This window comes from Typha angustifolia, chromosome 8, assembly GCF_048772165.1.
Source record: "Typha angustifolia cultivar Huaian chromosome 8, ASM4877216v1, whole genome shotgun sequence".
NCBI lineage: Eukaryota > Viridiplantae > Streptophyta > Magnoliopsida > Poales > Typhaceae > Typha > Typha angustifolia.
The window spans coordinates 13,646,702-13,669,213 of NC_133246.1; the positions used below are offsets into that span (position 1 = coordinate 13,646,702).

The 22,512-nt window shown below is 35.5% G+C and overlaps 4 protein-coding genes across 9 annotated transcripts; 2 read left to right on the forward strand and 2 right to left on the reverse strand.

Annotated features, from left to right (window-relative positions):
- Positions 1-2,681: 2,681 nt before the first annotated feature.
- On the reverse strand, positions 2,682-5,943 carry LOC140766218 (profilin-1). Its single transcript, XM_073105689.1, has 3 exons — positions 5,778-5,943; positions 3,733-3,870; positions 2,682-3,113 (listed from the first exon to the last, which is right to left on the reverse strand). The coding sequence occupies exons 1-3, from the start codon at positions 5,898-5,900 to the stop codon at positions 2,979-2,981; spliced, it is 396 nt and encodes a 131-aa protein (XP_072961790.1). The 5' UTR covers positions 5,901-5,943; the 3' UTR covers positions 2,682-2,978.
- Positions 5,944-7,632: 1,689 nt separating this feature from the next.
- LOC140766245 (early nodulin-93-like) lies at positions 7,633-11,471 on the forward strand. Of its 2 annotated transcripts, XM_073105734.1 has the most exons (5): positions 7,633-7,794; positions 8,840-8,901; positions 9,159-9,234; positions 10,211-10,257; positions 11,155-11,471. In XM_073105734.1, the coding sequence occupies exons 1-4, from the start codon at positions 7,716-7,718 to the stop codon at positions 10,216-10,218; spliced, it is 225 nt and encodes a 74-aa protein (XP_072961835.1). In that variant the 5' UTR covers positions 7,633-7,715; the 3' UTR covers positions 10,219-10,257; positions 11,155-11,471. The 2 variants fall into 2 exon arrangements, with proteins under 2 accessions (XP_072961835.1, XP_072961834.1); XM_073105733.1 differs by lacking the exon at positions 10,211-10,257 and having other exon boundaries at positions 7,634-7,794.
- Positions 11,472-12,677: 1,206 nt separating this feature from the next.
- LOC140764301 (uncharacterized) lies at positions 12,678-17,313 on the forward strand. Its single transcript, XM_073102785.1, has 3 exons — positions 12,678-12,981; positions 13,315-13,577; positions 17,057-17,313. The coding sequence occupies exons 1-3, from the start codon at positions 12,719-12,721 to the stop codon at positions 17,071-17,073; spliced, it is 543 nt and encodes a 180-aa protein (XP_072958886.1). The 5' UTR covers positions 12,678-12,718; the 3' UTR covers positions 17,074-17,313.
- Positions 13,475-22,242, reverse strand: LOC140764299 (endoribonuclease YBEY, chloroplastic-like). 5 transcript variants are annotated; one of them, XR_012105008.1, is made up of 13 exons: positions 21,450-22,242; positions 20,653-20,904; positions 20,464-20,559; positions 19,743-19,932; positions 19,537-19,614; positions 19,345-19,445; positions 19,085-19,177; positions 18,745-18,816; positions 17,462-17,581; positions 17,327-17,377; positions 15,457-15,645; positions 14,705-15,112; positions 13,475-13,613 (listed from the first exon to the last, which is right to left on the reverse strand). XR_012105008.1 is itself a non-coding variant. In XM_073102783.1 (12 exons), the coding sequence occupies exons 1-12, from the start codon at positions 21,771-21,773 to the stop codon at positions 15,041-15,043; spliced, it is 1,626 nt and encodes a 541-aa protein (XP_072958884.1). In that variant the 5' UTR covers positions 21,774-22,242; the 3' UTR covers positions 14,538-15,040. The 5 variants fall into 5 exon arrangements, 4 of the variants coding, with proteins under 4 accessions (XP_072958884.1, XP_072958882.1, XP_072958883.1 ...); XM_073102783.1 differs by lacking the exon at positions 13,475-13,613 and having other exon boundaries at positions 14,538-15,112; positions 19,755-19,932; XM_073102781.1 differs by lacking the exon at positions 13,475-13,613 and having other exon boundaries at positions 14,538-15,112.
- Between the last annotated feature and the right edge of the window lie 270 nt (positions 22,243-22,512).

Consider the following 22,512-nt stretch of genomic DNA (forward strand, 5'->3'; position numbering starts at 1 on the left):
ACTCTAATAAAGTAAATATGGGACCAATTTTTTATTAGAATTTTTACAAATCACATCCTATAATTTATCTATTTTATAATTTATATATTGCGTCTGAAATTTTATAGTCCAACCATTTTTTTCTATATAATTTCATTTAATATCGTAATGTTATTTTGACTAATGTCAACTAAATTATAAAAATATTCTTATCATTCTATTTTTTTTATATCCCTTCACCATCTTTCTCATCTACCTCCTCTATTATCGTCGTCGTTGTTGTCATCGTCGACCGCCTTTCCTCGTCTTCCTCCTCCTCATCCTTTTATTATTCTTTTTTTAAAGAAAAAAATGAAAAAAATAGAAGTAATTTAAGTATTTATAAATTATTTTATATACTATAATAGAATATATATTTTTTAGTACGGTCTAAATTAATTCAGAAGAATTATAGGAAAAAAAGTTATATTATAATATCCTCGATGATGATAGGGTGTAAATTATAAAATATAGGTTGTGATAGGAAAAACCACTTTTTTTTATTTAGACTGTTCTATCTTGGGTTTCCCGAGGTTTAAGTGCACGTATTCCGATGTTGTTATGCTGCTTAATAAATCTAATCTAATCTAATCTGATCTAAGTTTAAACTAATCTAAGTCGAAGAAAAGGAGGTCTAGCTGGCTTAGTACGAGATATAAGCTCTCTTTTGGCACAAGTATGTGCAACTATAATCTAATATTTTTTATATAAAATATCATCGGAAAAATAAATAGATAAATGAGACACTTAGCTTTAAACTAGACAACATTAGCATTCCATTTAGAAATATCATATTTAGACTCCAATTAATATTTTAGAGAAAAGAAAATAAAAAGAAAGAGTGAAATAATATCTTGACGTTTTTCTGTCAAACTTGTCGAAAGATGATGAATACTAAATTAACAGAGAGGTATAAAAAGAATAAAATCTATGTAAAAATGAGCAATAGTTCAAAAAGATATCGACGTAATTAACCCCTCCTCTCGTAATTATAACAATTTTTGTCATGCTTCAATAATACATTCAAGATAGTGAGAATCTAAGGAGTTGTCCTTAAGCTATCCTCACATCTCATAGCCATTTTCTCTGATCACATTCATGGTCCAGTCCCTAAGAGGGTCAATTAATGTCTTAGATTTGGGACCTCATCAAACCTATTTCACAGGCAACCCGGAGCTTGCACTACAAACATAAATAAATGCAACTATACCCTACTAAAAGAAACACTATCAATTTTTTTCAATTATGAAAGTACTACTATAAAAAGATGTAACGATTTATAGGTTTTTCTTTTTTTTAAAAAATATAATTGCCACCGAAAACTTTGGCGCTAAAATCTTTTGACTATTTTACAATTTTGTCGTTATAATTAACTTTTAACCAAATATTTTTTAACATATTGCTGTTAAAATTAACAAATATATATATAAAAGACTAGTAATTTTTAAAAAATATCTAAATTCTATTTTTAATCATGATTAGTTAAATCTAACCAAAAGGTCGAAAAAGCACAATGATATTTTAAAAGTTTTCAGTGGCAATAATTTATTCGCCCATTTGCAAAGTAAATACAAGGTTTACAATCTAAACTCTGGCTGAAACTTTTTGAATGTGGAGCTACAAATGAATGAGAGGCACAGGATGAGAGATTTGAATGAAAGAATGATCAGTGAAAATGGTAGCAAACAATGGATCCTGAGATGATCCATTATGTTGTTGACATAGATGAGTAGATTAGATTCTGAATACTGACAGCAATTGTTCACTACTGTGCAACTAGGAAACATGCAACTCAGCACTGTTAACCTCCCAGGACTAGGAGCAATAGGTACAAGAGATACCTTGTCATGTTCTTATAAGAGATTTTGTCACACATGCAATAAATTTTGATGCTCTAAGACAGTACATAGTTGGATAGTTGGCAAGTTGGATATCAGTAGGCAGGTAGGGTTATACACTGCAGCCACTTGTGTGGTAGCATCTCTGCTATACTCCACTTGATGTCCTTTTTTTCTTTTCTTTTTTCTCAAATGTATCATCTTAAAAAGAGTGTAAAAATACATCAAGTTTCTAGACAGATAATTAAGAGTATCTTTGTACACAACTGCTGATAAATTAGATGGTGCAGAATTAGTCCACACTGAAGAAATATCCTGAGAATGCTGATTAGCCTCCTTGTGTCCTTGATGTTAATTGCAAAAGCATTCTCTTTAATCTTGTACAATCCTAAAGAACAATCATTAACTCCAGAAGTCTTAAAAAGAGTTTGTGTAGTGGAAATTCTTTTATTGTGCAAGTTATATCACACAAATATGCATTCAACAAATTCAGTTTATCTTTAAAAACTAAAATAATAAAGAGTTGAGCACAATGTTGTATATTAATCTTTTCATAAAATCATATTTAGCAACATACTTTCTGATGATCACACTTAAAACTTAAAAGAGTGTTTGTTTAGTCCCCTTTAATTGTTTGAGCACTATGTCATTGGCAATTTACACCTTACATTCTTAACCTGTTTAATTTTGTTGATTCTGCTGAACCTTGCAATTCTAACATATAAGCCCATATAAGCCCATACTGTATGGATGAGCATTAAGTGTATCATTATGTCAAACATAAGATTAAGCCCACTTTATAACTTCACTTACTGAAGCATATAATAAATCCAACATATATCCATGCACATAAATCAACAGAGTGAATGTACAACACTTCTTCAAGCAGGCAGCAATTCATTATAAAATAGTTATCACCACTAAACGAAATGATTAACCCCCAGAATAAAAATTACAGACATCTTCTGGGTAGGAGACAACGCCAACAAACAGAAGATTTTTTCCACAAAACATCCAAGATGATTTCAAGCCAATTATTCACTGCATAGTTTGCAATGTCAGGTGGATGCAAGCTCACTTCAAGATTACAGAACAAAATAAGAGTTCCAATTTGCAACAAGCTCAAAAGCCCTGATCAAGAAGGTAATCACCAAGCCTCTCCACCACAATGTTGCATTGCCCAGCAGTCATTGGCTCATCATATATGCCAATGATCAAAGCCAGATTGGTTTTCTTGACGGTAACTCCACCAGAACCCTAGATAGGAACCAAGAAGATAAACAACCATTTTTTAGTACTTAATAGCACCAAATACCAATTTCAATAGAATATATGGCTGCAGACAGGTAATACAGAAGGATGAGCTCAATCTTCTAAGCATTAATTGTGAATTTTAGTTCTTCAATTGCAAGAATGGTAACTTAGCTATCACAGCTTATCCCTATGTAAAGGGGCATTTCTTTTCCAGCATATGTAATACTAACGAAAGATGAAAGCAATTTTAACTGCTTTAACCCAAGTGATCTTCTCATCACTGTTTGCAAGTTATTTAGTTTATGAAGATTATATGTCAAAATAAATGATTTACAAGTAACCCTTCTCAAATAGTTGTTAACTTAACATACTAGAGACTAATAGCATGTTCAAGAGTTATAACAAGAAGCGGCTAGAATGACTTTCGTAGCGCCATGCATCAGGAGTTATACCTTTTCCTAATAAAAATACAAAAAGATGTTGACAATCATATTGAGAAACCAAAACATAAGAACCAAATGAAAATATCCAAGCATAAAGCTTTTGTGATTTACTTTCAATAGCTAATTAGAATGGAACAAACATGCAATTCACACAAAAAAGATGGAACATGGCTTCTAACCTTCTTCCCTCGAATGACAGCTCCTGGTTCACCTTGGATGACCATGTATTTTGTACCACCAAGGTATAAACCAGTTGGTGCAAGAGTTCCAGGTTCGGCAAAGTCATTCATAATGCCAGTAATCTCCTCAGGCTTGAACTGCAGCATACAGAAACAGGAAGTTCATGAAACGATGAGAAAGCGTTACAGATAAAAGGCACAGACCATGTTCACAGACCATGTTTTATGAGTAATGAGTGCCAATCTTTCTAACAATCCAGTCTAAGAGTTATATGGATAGCTTATAGAAAAGGTTCTATATGACGTACAACTTGTTTGCATTTAATATTCAATAAAATATAGCATTCCATATGGTGATTATATACTGAGAAGAATTCTAAATAAAAACTAAATGTACTACAGAAATGAGAATAATTATAATCATAATTCCATATTTAAAGGTTCAAACCCTAATAAAACCAATTTTAACAGTCCTAGATGGTCCAGTATTACCTAATGAAGATGAGGAAGAGGGAGCCATATTGCAACTATGTAATAGATGTGAAATAGTTCTTTTAGGACTCTAATGATCTGATCAAAGGTTGAAGCTTTAGGTTAGATCAAGATTGATACCTTTAACTGGCCATTCAATTCGATCTCCATAGGGATCCTAATCAGTTTGATTGTTTGAAGAACTGAGTTTCAGAGGCAATCTTAAACTAAGGTTAGCCAACATGCACCCTATCATCACAAAAACTAGTCGTATGGGAACAGTGTCTCGGATAATGAGTATAATATTGCAAGTCTGACCCTCCTTGGACCATACAAGAGTATCAAGATCCATCACAAGGACATTACATTATATGTGTGGAAGAGGAAGATTTATACAATCCATATAGGCATCCAACTACTAATATTTCTTTCAATGCTTAAATTTTTGGTTACATCTGCATCAGCAGATTCTAGTAAAAGGAAAAAGTCACATGGCCTATTAACGCACTCCCTCTCTTAGCCTTTCAATCAACACATTGGAGGGTCCATCAATGACATAAATCAGTTGAACACTATTATACCTCAAACCTTTGACTTTCAATTGTACCTAACCTCATTATTTAAAGGAGATTAGTGTCATGACACTTGGGCATGGAAGTAATGGAATTCTCCTTTACAAGATGAACTCAACATAACCATTTATGCATGTGCAATTGCTTGTTCCGGATTAATTCTGGCTAAGACCAAAAATGGAAACCCGAAAGGTTATAATCAAAAGTTCAAAACCAAAACTAAAACATTAGTTTGTCCCATATTATTGATCAAAGATTTATAGTGTGCATATCTAGACTGCCTAAATTCTTAGTTAGTAAGTTTATTTGTGTAAGCCAAGCCAAAGTTCTCAACAGGGAGAACATAGCAATATGCCTCCTCAAAAATTGACAAACATAAGCCTTCTAAACAGTATAGTAAGACAATGGATGCATAAAGTTTCTATCATGGCAGTAGAAAGACCACAGTTGTTAAATCATGTCATGTGATATAAAAAGTGATTTTGTCACAAATGTTGGTATCGACTGTTAAAGTCATTCTAGAATTAATATAGAGAAAAGAGAACTGAATGCCATAAGAAGATTCAGACTTCCCCAAGAGTTCATTTTGAGCGATTTCATATGCGCGCAACTGTGCATTAATCTTGCCTAAGAAGTGCAGCACAGAACTTGAAGCAACACAAAAATCTAGAACTCTGCCAAACCATATACATGCAAAGTAGAAGACCAATCTATACTATAAATGAAAAGTAAAAAGGAACAAGCATCAGTTCTGATGAAAACCCCACACAAAAAGAGAGGAATGGATGTTGATTTTGATTAATATTTAGTTGCAAGTAAAAATCCAAATGAATTTTCTTCGAAATCCCAATTCGCCTCCCTCCCTCCCTCCATTTACACCAACAAATAAACCATCAGATCTATCAATTCGTCAACAAAACCAACGGGATCGAGAGGGTAAAAGGAGGGATTCTTAATCAAATCGAGGCAAGCAAAGGAGAATCGGAATCGATTTCGGCACACCTGAGGGAAATTAGCGCTCTGCGCCCAGGCGCTGCCATCGTGGCCGACGATGGCGGCGGCCGTGAGAGTCTGACCGTCGATCTCGCACATCAGGTGATCGTCGACATACGTTTGCCACGACATCTTTCTCCTCCGCTCTCTCTCTCTCTCTACCGCAGCAAAATCAATACCTTGCTCTCTGCGTGCTGGCTATTTATTCGCTTAAACATCGATAAAGGGGATACGAAATAGCGTTAGATCTCCGACAACGCGACATCTCTACGGTGTAGATAAAAAGGAATAATCTTTTGGATATGTATAGATTCTGTTACTCCATATATAGTAAAAATCCTCCTATAGTTAACTACGTATTTTGTCGAACAATGCAATTTTATCCTATGTAGATTGGACGAAAATTAGTTTACCCACTAATTCTTTTTCATCACTAATCCTTTTATTAGCAGCAGCAATAGATGGGATGTTTGACGACGACAACAACAACAACAACACTGCCATGCAAACTTAATCTTTCATTTAAGCTCAGCTTATTTAAATTTGTGCCACCAAAGCCTGAATTGAGCTTGCCGAACTCAAGTTGCTCAATTATTTGGTTATTACCTAAAATTTATTTGATATAAATTTATTTAAATACATACCAAAACATATTATACTTAAAAATAAATAGATTTAAAAATAAACAAAATCTACTTTCTTAACAGGTTAGGAGGATTGCGATATCCACCTGACATAAGTTTGAGGAGTATTTAAGGTACCCACTGATGGAAACAGTCAAGCTATAAAGTGCACTGATTGAATGATTACGGTGACTTGATTTGGATACAATACCAATGAAAGAAGACCTAATTGAGATCTTAGTCGATGCAAAAATAAACTTATTATGTGAAGTAATTATTAGCAACAAACACAAGACACTCGTTCTACTCAACTAATCAACGAACATAGAAAACAATGCATCTACTTCATGCCTAACAATAGCATAGGGAGGAGGATATTTTACAAATTGAAATAGAAATATAGATGAACATTAAACCAAAAGACTAAACTACAACAAAGATATGTATGTAGAAGGGAAAATAGTGATGAAAAGAAGGAAGCACACACAGAGGAATAGTAAGGTTGAAATAATTTATCAGAGACAGAGAGGTACAATCATAGTTGGCTGACAGCTAGAACTGGATTCCAGCTTGGTTACCATCTCTGTGCTCAGTCCTCTTTTCTTACTTATATATATATATATATATATTGTTTTGGAGAGACAAATATATATATATATAAACTTTGGATTAGACTAACACTAAAAAAATAGTTCATCAAACTGTAAATAAAATTTGTCTAGAATAACTTAAATACACTTATTCTATTTTTTCCTTCAGTTTTTTTCTATGGCATGAGATTAATTCTTCTTCCTTAAGCAAGAGATTTCAAAACTGATTGCTGCTTCTTTCTTATCAAAGCAAGAGATCAAATAGCTTCAGGTAAAGTTGAATATAATTTTAGTAAGAGTATTTTCATAATCTTATTATTATAGTTAACTTAACTAAGAATTTGATTGAGTTTCATTAAGTTTAGTTAACTAACAGTTGAATGCTTCTTCATATATTGATAAAATTATAGGCTCAATCTGTGAATATTAAAAATAGAAAAGAGCAAATAGGTTAAAATGTATGGTGTTAAATGCAAATTTTCCTATTAAAAAACAATTAAAAACGGTGAAAGGGACAAGGAGGGTTTTTAAGCAACAAGGCTAAATTGTAGGTAGTGATATGCAAAAGTCCTTCACAGAGATGGACATTCACTGGACTTCTCCATTGTAAACGCCTAAATGGACAGAGATGATCTAACCACCGTATGCAGATAGATTTATGCGAAAGACCACCGAAAGTGAACTCCGCTTACTTTGGAGAGGAAGAATAAAAAAAAGGAAAAAAAGAAAGAAAGATGGCGAGCAAGAGGAGCAATTTTATGATCGCTTCGCCTAACGAAAAGAAAGGAATCGACTCAGAAAACTCTATCCGAGGTATCGATTCCACTGATTTCCCCGTTTGGTTCCCCATATACTGCTCAAATTTGGCTTCCTTTTGGTCAGAAGTTTGAGAACCGGTTCAAAAATGATCCTTTTAGAAGTTTCTAAATTTCCCTACGAGGGAAGGTTTCAGGGACCCGATGATTTGGAGAAAAGGGTAGAATTCGTGTGGTAAATTATTGCAATATGTCTTAACCATTTTGGCTTTGACGACAGTAGCATGATTTATCTGGTTGATTGATGTTATATGTTGATAAATTTAGTGTTTAAGTCAATCTTATCTTGGGAGGATTTTGTCTTCGATGTTATGTTGTTGGATGATCTGATTAGCCCTATGTTTTTCCTATCAGGAATAATCTATTGAATTATTCATAGTTACTGGTCTTGAAATTTTCAGGTCTTCCAGTATCACTCCATAAAGTGAGTAAAATGTTACCCATGGAAATTAAAATGTTGTGTAATATGTATAGAATAAGTACGTTATGCATGATATATGTATGTCCATGTACTTACGGTTAGATTTATCAATTTTCTTCTCAAAATGATCATGGAAGGGGCTGGTGCAATGTTGACTTGAGATGTTTCTCGGGTTCCTAATCCAGATTGTCCTAACTTGCAAGTGGTGGATAACTGGATATGTGAATTATGTTGGCGAGCATGAAGATTTCCTTTATATGCAAAAGTTTAACAACTCTATGATGTTTTACTAAATTTAACCCTGCTTTCTTACTCTAATGACTTCTATTATCCTTTTCATTCTGATACTTATTCTTTTCTTGCTGCCAGTATCCTTTCTCGGTACTCAACTGTCTTTTATCTTCATATTAGAGTATGACAGTTACACTAGTTAATCAGATATTATCTTGGTAATACATTGTTTTGTGTTTATTGTTTACAGACTTGATATTCTTATTGAATGCTAAAGTACTGCTGTTGTCCTGTTAGTCTTCTTATATTTCTCATATGGTAAACACTACGTTTTGATTGATTCGACTTACTGACTTGTTGTTTTGGTCATATTTATGGCTCTCATCTGTAGAGGCTGTTCGCAAAGGATTTAAGACAGCTGCAATTGCAGGAAGTGTTGCTGCAGTTCCAACAGTAATTTTCCTTCTCTACTTTGTTCTGTAATTTTTTTGTGGTAGATGAGGTTCTATGTTATGTTATCTCTCTATTAAAGCTTGTGTGCTCTGGATAAAGGTCAAATATCGTGCTTTGCTTCTTCATTTTTATCATGCAACTCTGGCTCTCGCAAACAATGTTAACTTTGGTAGTTATTTAATGTATTGAACTTTAGCTAGATGATTCTTTGCATATGCTTCTAGTTTTATCTTCTCTAATATCATTCTACGTTGCAGTTGATTGGTTGTCGTACTATTCCGTGGGCTAAAGCTAACCTCAACTACACTGCACAGGCACTTATTATATCAGCAGGTATAGTGCTATGGAGAAGCATAAGAAAATATGGTCATCCAATGGTACCTTTAATGTAATGGTGTTTTTCAATTTTCTTTTTATATTTTCATTGTCTACGTCATTAACTTACTATTTTAATGAGTGAATCCACACCTTTTAGCCCAGTGAATTGAAAAGCCACTGCAAAGTTGAGTTCAAGCGAGTACTAGAAACTTGTTCCCCTCCACTCTGCTTTGAAGTTGAACCTGAGATTAAACGAATATGTTAGACCTAATCCCTAGGGCTGGTTGGGTTCCATGATGTATGTATATATCTATGAATATGTCTGTGCATACTTATGTTTGTGTACTTGAGACAACTAGACAAGTAAACGTGAGCCTATGAAACCATTGAACAAGTAAACCACAAATCTGTGCCTTTACAATTCAGTTAGATACTTGGATGAGATATGTTCTCCTTGTTTAGCTTCATTTGAGTAATGTCCTACACTAACTAAAGGATTTTCACATGTTCCATTGCTTTGATCCAAAAATATTCTCTCTTGAGTGTCTTCCTCTTCCTCTTTATTTTACCACTTCTTCTGCCAAACAAACAGATGCATATGGTCGCACGAACATCCCCTACTAATCAGATCAGTTTCTAGGGTATCCATCTAAAGAGCCATATTTAAAGAAATATGTCAGAGATAATGTAGGACGAACGCAGTTGAAATTACAATGTCGAATTATTAAAGGTGCTATTTCCTGATGGACCTGATCATAAACAACGACTAACATTTTTTCTTTTGAGTTCTATTTTATCCTTATTTACATTCTAATAACTAAATTTCTTGCACCTTATATTGTCTGAATCTAATTAACCGGAGTATATTCAAACCATGTTATTTTACTTCAATTATGCTTTCCTCGGACAATGATAGAGGGATAAAATTAACTTTTACTCATATATCTCAGATTGATCTTTATTTTAACAGAACTGTATTACTATCTTGCAGAAGAGTAGATGCTCTCCTAGATATAAGAGTGGACTGCTTATCTTCAGGTGTCCCAAGTCTACCCAACATTTTGTAACATTATTTTTTGCATTGGACAATATGTCACATTCATAGTACACAACTTTGTGTTGTGCAGTATACACTTTGGCCTTTTGTTATTCTAGACCAAAACTAATCAATATACTATAGCAAGATTGACAGTCTAATCCACCTAGCAAAATATTCTGCTTTTGCATTGTTGGAGACTTCTCATTTGACATTGCAGCTAATATCAAGCCATTCAATTCTCTTGTTCTATTTTTGGTTACTTTGAGAGGATATCCTGACAAAACAAGGTCCTTAATTATCATCAATCACACATTGGATAATTTTACAGAGGAAGGTGCTATATCAGAGTTTTTGCTTGCGTTTAGTTATTATCACTACTATCGATCCATTTATGAAGCTTAAAGGAATATTTCTCTTCATATTGCATGGAAATCTTTTGATATTTTAGGGAAATTTTGCCTGGGTGATAATATGGTTGGCCTTTTAGGAGTTGCAGTAGTCATATTGTGAACTTCTGAAAAGAATGGCAGCCTTGGGAAGGTAGCCTAAATACTCCAGCCAAAATTAAGACTGCAGTTAACCTGGTTTTTGAAGAACATAGCTGCTGTCAGTTGCTGACCTTACTGGTTGTGCTCAATGAGCTAGAAGTTTGTCACTGCTCATTAGATCAGCAAAAGTAACTGTTATTATTTTCGGCAGCCATGTTCCATCTGCAACTCCATCTTGACATCTGCGTTGTATATTTAAGTTGTTCTTGTTTGTTAGAACGGTTCCTCTTTCCAGCTTTATACCTTCAGATTTTATTTATATAATTTCTCATGTATCACTCTGAACACTGAATTATAGTATAATCATGGTCACTAACCGTCACTTACTCTTTGTTTGCTGTTTGGCAGCTTCTATAGCTGGCTTCTTCATTACTGCTGACAGAACTATCCTGGAACGTGCGAGAGAAAATACGATAGGGAAGTATGACAGGAAGGCCTGATGAGGAAAAGGCGATACAGAGTAGATTCTATAAGATGGTCATAAATGGCCGTCAAAGCCTAAAGAAATAACAAGATCATTTATTTCTTCAATCCTTTTCAGTTCTTCTCTTCTTATTAGTACCAGAACTGCAGTTCCTTCATCAATTCTGCATAAAAAGTTCTCAATTTCCTTGTAAGTACCTATTGCCCAATTAAGTATTCCATTTGCCTAGGTGAGCTCAAAATTAATCTTCTTGGATAATTCTTGTGCCTTTTTGGATGCTTCGATTTTTCTTGGATAAGAATCTAGCTATCTATCTTTAATAGTAAGGAGATTTGAGTGGATAGCAAACTAACACATTCAGGCTTCAGCAATGATTGGGGTATGATGCCTAGACTATCCAAAACCATGTTCTCCTAGAAGATTTTGCCCCTTGATTCCTCTCTACTCATCTTTCATTGAATAGGATATGGATAAAAGGTAAGCAACGAACGGCTGTGATCAAAGCAGAGCAGAGATCAACAACCCTCGTGATCCGTGCAGCTGGACAAATGGCGTAGGTGTATCACGATCAATATGCAATTTAACAACACCATCCACTTGATTACTTCTTATCTTTCTTTAATTTCTCTTTTATTTTTTTTTTGAGATCACGTTGCTAACGACGCATCACCACGCATTTCCATCCACGTCCATGCAATTGCTTGTATAATAAAAAGCAACCCACGCATCGCCATTGTGTAATCTTATTTGGTTGTTGGACAATTGATGCTATATCTTCTCTCACTGGAAAGCAGAAGAGCGAGGATATATATCTTTTTTTTTGTTGTCATTTTACACCTTTTCGGATGGCTAAATTACATTTCACCCCATGAATAATAAAAGGTTCCTTTTGCACGTATGCCCTTCTAAAATTTCTTATTACATGTATGCCGCTCCAAAGGTGATATTTTTATACGTATAAAACCCTTGTTTTTACATGAGTTTTTATGAATACCCTTAAAACTTAAATACTGATCTATTTAACAAGAAAGAAAAAGATTAAAATACTCTTATTTGTTTTGCATACATTACTGTCGCATCTTTGTCTTTTTACCTATTAAATAATTCATATTGTAAAAAGTAACTATAACGGTATCCATACAAAACTAGTAGGTTTTCAAGGGTATATATACAAATACAAAATTTAGAGAGGTGAAAAAAAAGAAGTGTTTGTAGGGGAATACATGAAAAGAACCCAAAATCACACATTTGACTCTTGCACTACTGAGTCCAAATTTAATGGGGAGCAAAATTGTAGTTTAATTTTTTGAGATTGATGAGGGACGTATATATCTGAATTAATATGTCGGACCGCCCACGGAAATGTTACCCTGCAAAGCCAAGTTGCAGGGTTATATATATACACCAAGAAGTGTTTTATTTTTCGTACCCATTTTGGATTCAAGAGGTCTTTTCTTGCCTCTTTAGGTTCCAAAATCTAGGAAAAAGATGGGGGAAGGTCTCAAGCAAATTTATGGGATCTCATCGCCTCGGTTGGAAGACACCATTGATGACATCTCTGAAACAACCGCATTCCTCTCCTCTTGTAACTCCAGTGGATCTTTGTGCTCATCAACATCACACCTCACAGAGGATGATGATGAAACTTCATCTAACACTAGCTCGTCATCACCGGTGTCAAACACATGGCAGAAGGATTCAGACGGACCTTTATACGAGTTATCTTCACTCATATCCCCACTTCCCGTCAGGTGCTCCTTACTTCTATGCTATGTTTGATCTCTTATTTAGTATAGCATGTTGTCATGTCTTAGCTTCTTTTCTGACCCTCCGAGTTCATACCCACTAAGTTTAATTGAAGCCAGGAGATTTCAAGGGCCATAAATACTTTAATTTTACTAAACTACTTTGGTTGGATACTGAAATTCTACAATGATGAATGCTTTTGTTGGGTAATTTCCTCTACTTGTGTATGTTTAATAGTGTGGGCTAGGCTATTTAGCCATTCATTGTCTGGATTCAAACATTTTGCCAATGTTCAATAAAATGTTTTAATATATATATATATGTATGTCTATTTGCAGAAAAGGGCTGTCCAAGTACTTTCAAGGGAAGTCCCAGTCCTTCACATCTCTCTCTGATGCTAGATGTATAGAAGATCTCGCGAAGAAAGGGACTCCTTACAACAAGAGGATGAAGACATGCAAGAGCTATGCAAGAGGACTAGATGCAACCCAAAAGCAAAATTATGTACCAGGACCAAGTAACAGGACCATATCGAAGAAGCCCTCCGGGGTCTCATGTGTTTCTTCGCTACCAAGAAGCAACAGCAGCAGCCTTTTATTAAGTAAGAAAACCGCTTCCTTGTGCAGTACAAAAGACCCTATATTACAATATACTTGATGAGTAAGTCTTGCACGGTTCATTACAAATATTCTCTATGATGTAGGAAATCAGTATCTATAAATCCTCAAATAATTTTGTGCTATCGATGAGCAAGTCCTTCCCACTCATCTCATGAAATACATGAGATTTTCCATTACGCATAATGAAATTTGAAAACAAATTTGACAAGCAGAATGCTGCATATATGAACACATTTTAAGTTTCAAACTGTTCCGTAAAATGCCAAAGAAATTTGTCAGCGTTTACCACTGGTACGATCTTCTCTCAAAGCGGCTTGTTCTGATCCACAACCAATTTGGACAAAAATTAGAATGAAAATTTTAAAAGATATTTCGGAGGAACTAAATAGTTGGATCGACATGAGATTTGAATATATTATAGCTCTGGAAAAAAAATTCCGACGAAGCCAATATCTAGAAAATTGGATGACTAAATCAGGAGATATCGTTAGATCAGTAGTCGGAGGTTGAGATGGACAGATCTACGAGAGAAGACTCTGAACTAGTTTTTGGATCCGTAAATAGAGGCAAAGACTTGAGATGGTGGTAGTGGACTTGCAATGATGGGGTGGCGCCGGTAGAGGAGGTGATGAAATGTTAGGGTTGGTAGTGGTGTAGAACTGTAGGAAATAATTTAGGAAAGATGAGAGCAGAGAGAAGGTGGACCATTCCTTGGGGTCAAAGGAGGCGGTCGAACAAGGAGGTAAGCGGCTTGGTGATGGTTGAACAAGGGAGAGGAGTATTGAGAGAATAAAGGAGATAGACCAACCAGGGTTTCAATAATCCCCAGCTCCATCTCAAGTGCACACCATAACATTTACAGGTGGCTCCTTACTCAATTAGCCAAATAATACAGGCTCGAGTCCAACTAATCCACCTAAGCAACAATTCATTCACATAAACAAAGGATTAGAAAGCAAATGCACATAACATAGGGTCTAAACAGCAAAAACAAACTAATAAGCAATTACAAAGATAAAATAAATAAATAATTAGCTAGGGAGTAAATAAATAACTTTCCAAGGAGTAAATAAATAACTAGGCAGAGTTAGATGTAAATGACCCTTACCTCCCTCCAAACTCAATGGGATTGAGTTCGCCCTTGTGGCTAGGTCATAACACCCACTCACTGTATGCAAAAGGGTTGTTCGTGGACCAAAGATTCCAACCCTCTATTCTAACATAAAATGGGATGTCAGGAAAAAAGAACTCTTGTAGGGGGAAGTAACGATCAAGATAAGCAAATAGACTATTATCCTCAGGCAATTCAAGCTTAGATTGATAATATATCAAACAGAAAACTTATGAACAGAACCCCTGAGACCCTGTTAAAAAATTGTACACTTCGTCACGTGCTCGCCCTTGATGGCAATTTTGTATTAAGAACAGATTGATCCTTATTGATTCACTTCAACTGCAATGCCGCCTCAGTCCAGATACTACTAGCCAGCATTGCTCCATTACCAATAGGCAAGTTCTGTTGAAAGTTGAATACAGGGAAACTTTGTTATCTTCACAGCAAGAGTATAATGAAATCCAACAAGGTTAACAGAGGTACATAAAAGTTGAAATTAATTTTTCATCATTCAACATTCCTCTACAAAATAGCAAACATACAATTGTCTCAAGAAATACAATACGCTATCTTAGTGACGAATATGCAAATAATCACCCTTAGATGTGGATAATTCTACCTGAGGTCTAATTACTGATAGCACAAACCCTTTGCATTATAATCAGAAACATGATGCCATCTGTGCAGCTCCTTTAAGAGAGAAGGAATATAAAAGATAATATAAGTTAATGAAAGAACATTTCTACCTCATCTGAAGTAATGCCTAGGTGATCCAGCAGCATTCTTACACCACTGTCCTTTGAAGTCCCACAGGGTATGATCTCAAGCATATCTGGCAGAACCTGGATAACACTTGCTCGCTTCTTTGTCGCCTCTGACCAATAAGGTCGCAGAATAGATGAGATCCCCTCAGCAGTGTCAAGAAAAAGCAATTTCTGTAAGAATGTAGTATCTTCAGTAATTTTAGCTTTTTAGGGGGTTGTCTCAGCCATCTTAGTCCAAGTATAAATAGGCATGAAAATATCAGTTTTTCAATAATGACAGGTGTCCTTGGTGGAAGCATTAGATTCCTCAAATATCTTAGGCTAACTATGTCAGCAACCAGAGAATGGAAAGGTATGAGATGGAAGTATAGTGCTACTGTGCTAGACATGAAATTGAGACCAAACAATCAGAAAAATGCATGAAATCAATAAGTAAAAATCTCTGGTACATGGATCAAATGCAAAAGAAGCTATGATATTAGTTTCAAGAAAGGAAAACAAACGAATTTCCACCTTTTGCAGCCAGATCAATCAAATCACTGCTTGAATTGAGGCAACAAATACTTCAGAGAGACAGGAGAAATATTCAAGTCTCTGAACGTACGACGATGAACATATTATATCAAACAATGGTTGACATGCAACTATTTCATTTATCATTTATGTTGATCAATTCAATCATTCTCGGATCTGAATTTGATCTTTGATTGAATCAATTGAGACATAGAATGATGTATTAGGTTTCATTTCATTGTTGGGTCAAATTGGTTTTCTTTTAAACTTGATTTGGATTTAGTTTGAGTCTATTAGAGTTGTATTAGGTTTAATTCTGATTTCTTTGTAATAAGAATCAGTGGTAAGCTAGTCACAATAGGAAGTACGGTTCCTATTTAAGGAAATCAAACTCTACTTGTATGGAAGATTATTATTGATCTTAAAATAAAAAAAGACATACAAAAATTTCTCTAATTTCTTCATGTGAAGCATGGAATAACGGGGTATGAAACTTTTTGGAGTGATCAGAGTCAATCTGACTTATCTGTTTACCCATAATTTTTGCTCTTCACTGTTTTTTGAGGTTCAGCACCACAGCACCTTGCCACGGCGGTACTGTAGCATTCTACTGCCAGATACTGTACTACCGCACTGCTGGGTATAGATCTCAAGATACCGAGAATGTACCGAGCGTTTGATATGTGGATTTTGAAGCGAATCTTAAGGAATTAATTAGAAAAAGATAGTGCTTACACTGTGGTAACTATTCTGCCTTCTTTAGAATATTATTATTTACTATCCTAGTATCTTATTCTTTTTATTGCTTGTCTTCCTTCTATCTCTACATCTTATAATTTACATCTCATATTGCAGGACCTTTAGGTTATTCCCTCTGCATATAACAGTTTTATTACATGTTTATTTAATTGTGGATTTAATTCATACGCATTAAGTCTGACTCTTAGGTTGTCCTACATCAAGAACATAACAAAGTAAAGATTGCTTAAGAAAATTGTATCTCGTAAATGTCCATATCACTTGTTATGTCTTATGTTCTTTATAGTCCTTTTCTTTTGTGCTTGAGCAGATATTCTTGATGGATGAATTATGTTAATATAATACTATGAAGGGCACCTATTCTATGTATAAACATTGTCCACCTTCGCCTCTTCATGAGGTTATCTATGCAGCTATGCTGCTAATTTTCCTCATTTATTGTGGCTTGACTTCTCTTGATTTCACAACACACAATTTACTGCCTGCTAATAAAGTATATTGATTCAGATAGCATTTTAAACTAATGGCATCTTTTGCTGGAACTTATTTATACATACATTAGTATTCAGCAGAAATTTACCTGTATACTGGAATATGCTAAAAGTTGCTGAATTGAAGGCATTATCTCTGCCTGCAAGAAGGGAACTTCAGCATTCAGTAAACAAGCCCGTTACACAAATATCTATCTGGCAAAATATACATATTCTGGTAGTACCTTTGGCTCATGATAAATGGTATGCAATGAATCAACCAAAGGATGCCCAAATAAAGTTAAACATTGCTCCTGACAAAATGCTACAAGAGGAACTTTATGTTCCAATGAATACAAAAATGCCTGCAGTTGAACAAAAGTTTAGTATCAACAAATATACAGTTTGTTCATCTTTATATGTGTCCATATGCTTGCTTATGTTTCTATACATCTTTGAATGGATGTACTCATTTTCTTGTGTGATATATTATATACTTAACATAACTCCACAGATCAGTCAATTTGGTTTCAACACACCAGTGGTGAATGCCACAGAATCTGTAAAAGTACTACAACAAGCCGTGAGTAGCAATTATTTGGTATTTGCTATACGGATCCTTTTCCTCCATTCAGCTTAAAGTGAGAAAACTAAATTAGAATGTATGTCGCAACAACCGATTACTATGAAGGCTTGGCAGCAGATGACAACCACTGCATGCTATCCAAACTCTTCCAAAATCAGTGAAACTGTGACATACTAATGGTAAATGGCCATTAATTGTTATATTTCTTTTAGGATAATGAGGTTAGTTATCTTTTAAGTATACAACAGTATACTACAGGAGAAAACAAGTGATTATAAAGTACATGCAATATAAAGTTGAGTCCTTGTAGTCATTTCTATGCAGGAATCATGCAGTGCTACTTTTGAATAAACATTCTCGGAGCAATATTTTTCCAGTATAAACCCAAGAGAAATTGAGAAAGTCCGCCATGTGTCACATTGTTATCACCCATTTTTAACATTCTATGAAGGATTAGGGCATGCTATCTGCTTGTACCCCACTTTCCAAATGACCAACTTATGAAGAAAAGACAGGAAAGAAATTTCAACCAAAAGGAGTTCAAATGAAATGACTCAATAAGTTAAATAAGTCACACAAAATCAAATACATTGACTAGTTGAAAACAAACATCCAGTGGTGTGCCTTCAAGATTAGCAAAAACATCATATCTTTTTCTGGTAAACCCAGTCAAAACTAAAAACTACCAAGATTGATAGACAAAAGCAATAGCAATGTAATACAGCAGCAACTTATAAACATTAAGAGATAAGAACTCATGAATGAAGAGAATATTCTTGATTTATGTTCTCATTCAGAGGAGCTGCAAGAAGTAGACTCAATTAATACGACTATTGAAAAGACAAATTTTTTTTACATATATAAAAATAATAATAAAAATGAGAAACATTAATAACTAATAGCATAAATAAGAAATCAGTTTCAACAATAATTCTTCTTTACCTCTCTGCAGACATCCAGATCTAAATTTGCTTTGTAAATCTCTTGGCCCTGCCTCCCATAAATAAGTGACCCCTGAAATTTTAAACAAGAAAGAAATTCACCTGTCAAGGCAATTAAAATTCAAGAGAGTCTATCTGGGCATATACAGTAGTTTCTGATGAAGTCAATTCTAGTTTCTATTTGTAAACTTAAAAGGATGGACATGCTATAAGTAAAGGTGATTACTTTAAGTCTTCAACATTAAAATATGGTGTCTAGATATGATACGTATTTGACATAAACCTCACTGACTCAGCGATTGTCGATTAATAAAAAGCACAGAAAACGAAAGAAGAATAACCTGTAGAAAGACGCCAGGTGATAATTCAGATATAATACCATCTATTCCATCAAAGTTAGCCATCTTGAGAGCTCTTATAATGGCAGGGCGGCTCTACATTTCAAATCAGCTATATTATTTGATTTTCAGAGAGAGAGAGAGAGAGAGAGAGAGAGATAGAGATAGAGAGATCACAACTCAATTTACTTCAAAACTAGTATTGGTTTCATATGTATAAAAGGCGAAAAACTATGAAGGATAAAAATAGAATCCATACTCACCTTTCCAGTAGTAACGGCTATCTTTACTCCCATGGAAATTGCTTCTCTCATGGCTTCTGCTGACCTTGTAGTTATTTGGCCTTCATTGTCCTGGGAAATACCTTATTGACATGGAAAACATTAAACTATTAAAGGGAGCCCAAACTTTGAAAGAATACCAGCAACAAACTACTAGTCGCTACCTGTGCTCACCATCAATATCAAAAAATATATAGCTGAGTTTTGGTTTATGAGAGTCTACGGTGCCCTCTTTCTTCATATTACAGGTAACTTCTATAAAAAAATTCCAATTGTGAGGACTATTTTATAAGTTCTGGCACCTCAAAAAGTGTTACAGAAAGTAAACAAGTAAGATAATGTCCATATAATAACAGGAAAAGCCTATGCTAATGACATACAATGATACTCACTATCAAAGTCCCCTGCCTGAAGGATTTCATCAGTTACAGCATCACATGCACTCTTAATTAGACCTTTCCCTGTCCACCCAAGACTCCTTAAAATATGTTCCTCTTCCTTTTCCATTTCAGCTTCGGCCTCCTTGCTAATCTCATGATCAAAGCCCAGTAGATGCAATAAACCATGAACCTAATCAGATATGAAGGAGTTACGACATTTAGCTGATGCTATTTCTTACACAATTCCTTTTAGCAGACGTTAAAAGATGCTCCAGTGGTATATTTGCATAAACACAACAGTAAATGGAGGGTGTGTGCCCCGTAGTTTCAAAGGGATTTGCAAAAATTAAAGACATTTTCACCTTACTTTTAGCAGACAAGTTAAAAGATGTTCCAGTGATGTATTTACATAAACACAACAGTGATCTCAGTGTGCAAACGCCTTCCAAATGGTTTGTTAGTTAACTACTACTAACAAGCCAAACCACTAGAGCTATGCTGAATATTTCTTTGGTACTAGCTCTTATAGATAGTTTATCTTCTGGAAGGTTCTCTCGTAATTCCTAAGATTCTATACTCCTTTGTTTTTCCTGGCCCTTTTGCATCTATAAGAGCCCTCTCTCAAGAGCAGCAAATGATATCAGAGGCATAAACAGTGAATTTATATATTGTCAGGCACATCATCGAAGAACAAAAAGTCATTTATTGAACAAGAACTAACCATGAGAATTCGTATCTCATCAAGAAGTGTATGCCCTCTCTCCTCTGCTTGTCGTGCAGCCGTTTCAGTAGAAATTACGATGTCACCCAATAATAACTATCAAACAAAAAGAAACATCTCATTCCATTGAAACAAACATCAAGTAGCCAAAACATCAAATAGGGAACTAGTCTCAAAGAAATGCCTTACCATGGGAAGATCAAGTTCAGGGACATGTTGTGACATAGATAGAACATCAGTAGGATGATCCTCATCTCTCCAATCCTTATTTAGTTTTCGGATAAAATCATCATTGCAAAGCAATAAAGACAGCTCGACCTTTTCAAACTTATCATCATCTTTAATGGAATTGTCTCTGGTTTTATAGTCTGAATCTTTAAGATCATCAAATGCAACCTTCATTGCCTTAGCAACATCCATTTGCAGTGTCTCTGCAATATCCTGAAGAAGTACTTCAGTATCACACATTATCATGCAGGTCGGCAGGTAAATATGCTATATGAAATGCTCCTTGTAAAGTATAAAATTTTCAAAGCATGCCAACGTACTCTGCAACACAATACTGATGACAACCATATCAATTTTATGCTCCTGAAAAAAGTTGTTTGGAGAAATGGGGTTCATATGTAACAGATACAACTACTTCCTATCACCGTAACTATATGATGGCTGGTAATCAAAGGAGAGAAATATAGTTGCATTCCGGACGGAATAAAGCTACAGCCTGCACAAAATTCGCATAAACCTATATATATTGAAGGCTTAGATATAATATCCTGACTAATGTTCTGACTTATAATCAAAACAGAATTGAAATACCGAGGTCTCACCGAACATTAAAGTAACCCATTAATGAATCGAAAGAGACTAATTTCTCCAATTAATGCATCGAATAGAATAATTGAATCAATCACAAAATCTAACAAATTCAACAAACATCGAGTCAATTGATCGGAAGCAAGGAACTCCTAAACCCTAGAAATTACCAAAATCCGCGGATCCTCAGGCAGTTCTTCCTCGATGCAGATCTCGACGTCGAGCTCCAATGCCTTCTTCTTCTTCTTCTTCTTCGTTACCCCCGGCCTCCTCCCAACCTTCCGATACGCCCTAAAGGGCGTCGCGCGCGACCGTCCAAGAGGCCTCATAGCGCGCGAATCACGAGGCAATGTAGAGAACAGAAAGAGCGAGGAAGAAGAAAGCGAAGAGGAAGCGACCGCCGGTATCCTAAACGTCCGCCGGCGGAGAGAGGCCGCAATCGGCGGCGGAGGACGGGAGGCGAACCAGAGAGCTCGAGAGAGGAGTCGCGCCATGGGAGCGGGAGCGGGAACAGAAGGGGTAGTAAAAGATTTAAAAGCAGGGGCAAATGAACATCACCGAGGAAGAGGCGACGCGTGGCGATAAATCAGGGTAGAACTATGTTTCATCATGCGACCAGTACCACAGAGAAGAAGATTGACACGTGGGTGGTGATAGTTCGTGAGCGTCGTTGTTTGGTGATCGACTCTGAACAGCTCGTCGCAGCGAGTATTCTTCGAGTAGGCTCGAAGAGGTCTTGGGCCGGCCCAGCCCGTGCGGCTTTTGGGTTCGGGACATGATCGTTATTTAAAATTCTTGCGCTGCTTCTCGAGAGAATCACGTGACGAGAGAGGGATTGGCTACGCCATCTCCTCCTGCCCATTGGTTTGCTTAATCCTGTGTACTGTGGTACCACGAGTTGTATACTCGTATGGATACCAACGTCGCTTCTATTGAACGTTAGATGTTTTGGTAGCCAATCAGCAGCTGCCAGTGCATCAAGTTCCTACATACGAAATTGCATACGATCAGCTGCCATGACACCTCTTCTGCACAATGTTTGAATATAATTAAAGCAAGATATATAGTCTTCGTTCTTATCCTCTTCTGTCCCTTTGCCATTCGACAAACACGTTCTTATCACAATCATAATATCGTTTTACTTACCCCTCTCAACTATCTATAAGCTTAAACTGCACCAAAGATCGTCCACATCCTGGTTCTTATCCTTGACCCAGTTTACAGCAATGTACC

Bases quoted from the DNA above. Each gene is read 5' to 3' on its own strand.
- LOC140766218 (XM_073105689.1), bottom strand. From the start codon at position 5,900: ATGTCGTGGCAAACGTATGTCGACGATCACCTGATGTGCGAGATCGAC. The intron at 3,871-5,777 runs GTGTGCCGAAAT...TGTATGCTGCAG, and splicing joins AGAGCGCTAATTTCCCTCAG to TTCAAGCCTGAGGAGATTAC. The intron at 3,114-3,732 runs GTTAGAAGCCAT...GTTCCTATCTAG, and splicing joins CTGTCATTCGAGGGAAGAAG to GGTTCTGGTGGAGTTACCGT.
- LOC140766245 (XM_073105733.1), top strand. From the start codon at position 7,716: ATGGCGAGCAAGAGGAGCAATTTTATGATCGCTTCGCCTAACGAAAAG. The intron at 8,902-9,158 runs GTAATTTTCCTT...TCTACGTTGCAG, and splicing joins GTGTTGCTGCAGTTCCAACA to TTGATTGGTTGTCGTACTAT. The intron at 9,235-11,154 runs GTATAGTGCTAT...GCTGTTTGGCAG, and splicing joins GGCACTTATTATATCAGCAG to CTTCTATAGCTGGCTTCTTC.
- LOC140764301 (XM_073102785.1), top strand. From the start codon at position 12,719: ATGGGGGAAGGTCTCAAGCAAATTTATGGGATCTCATCGCCTCGGTTG. The intron at 12,982-13,314 runs GTGCTCCTTACT...GTCTATTTGCAG, and splicing joins ATATCCCCACTTCCCGTCAG to AAAAGGGCTGTCCAAGTACT.
- LOC140764299 (XM_073102781.1), bottom strand. From the start codon at position 21,773: ATGGCGCGACTCCTCTCTCGAGCTCTCTGGTTCGCCTCCCGTCCTCCG. The intron at 18,817-19,084 runs GTTATTCTTCTT...TTAAAATTTCAG, and splicing joins CACCTGGCGTCTTTCTACAG to GGGTCACTTATTTATGGGAG. The intron at 17,378-17,461 runs GTACTACCAGAA...CCCTTCTTGCAG, and splicing joins CCATTTATCATGAGCCAAAG to GCAGAGATAATGCCTTCAAT.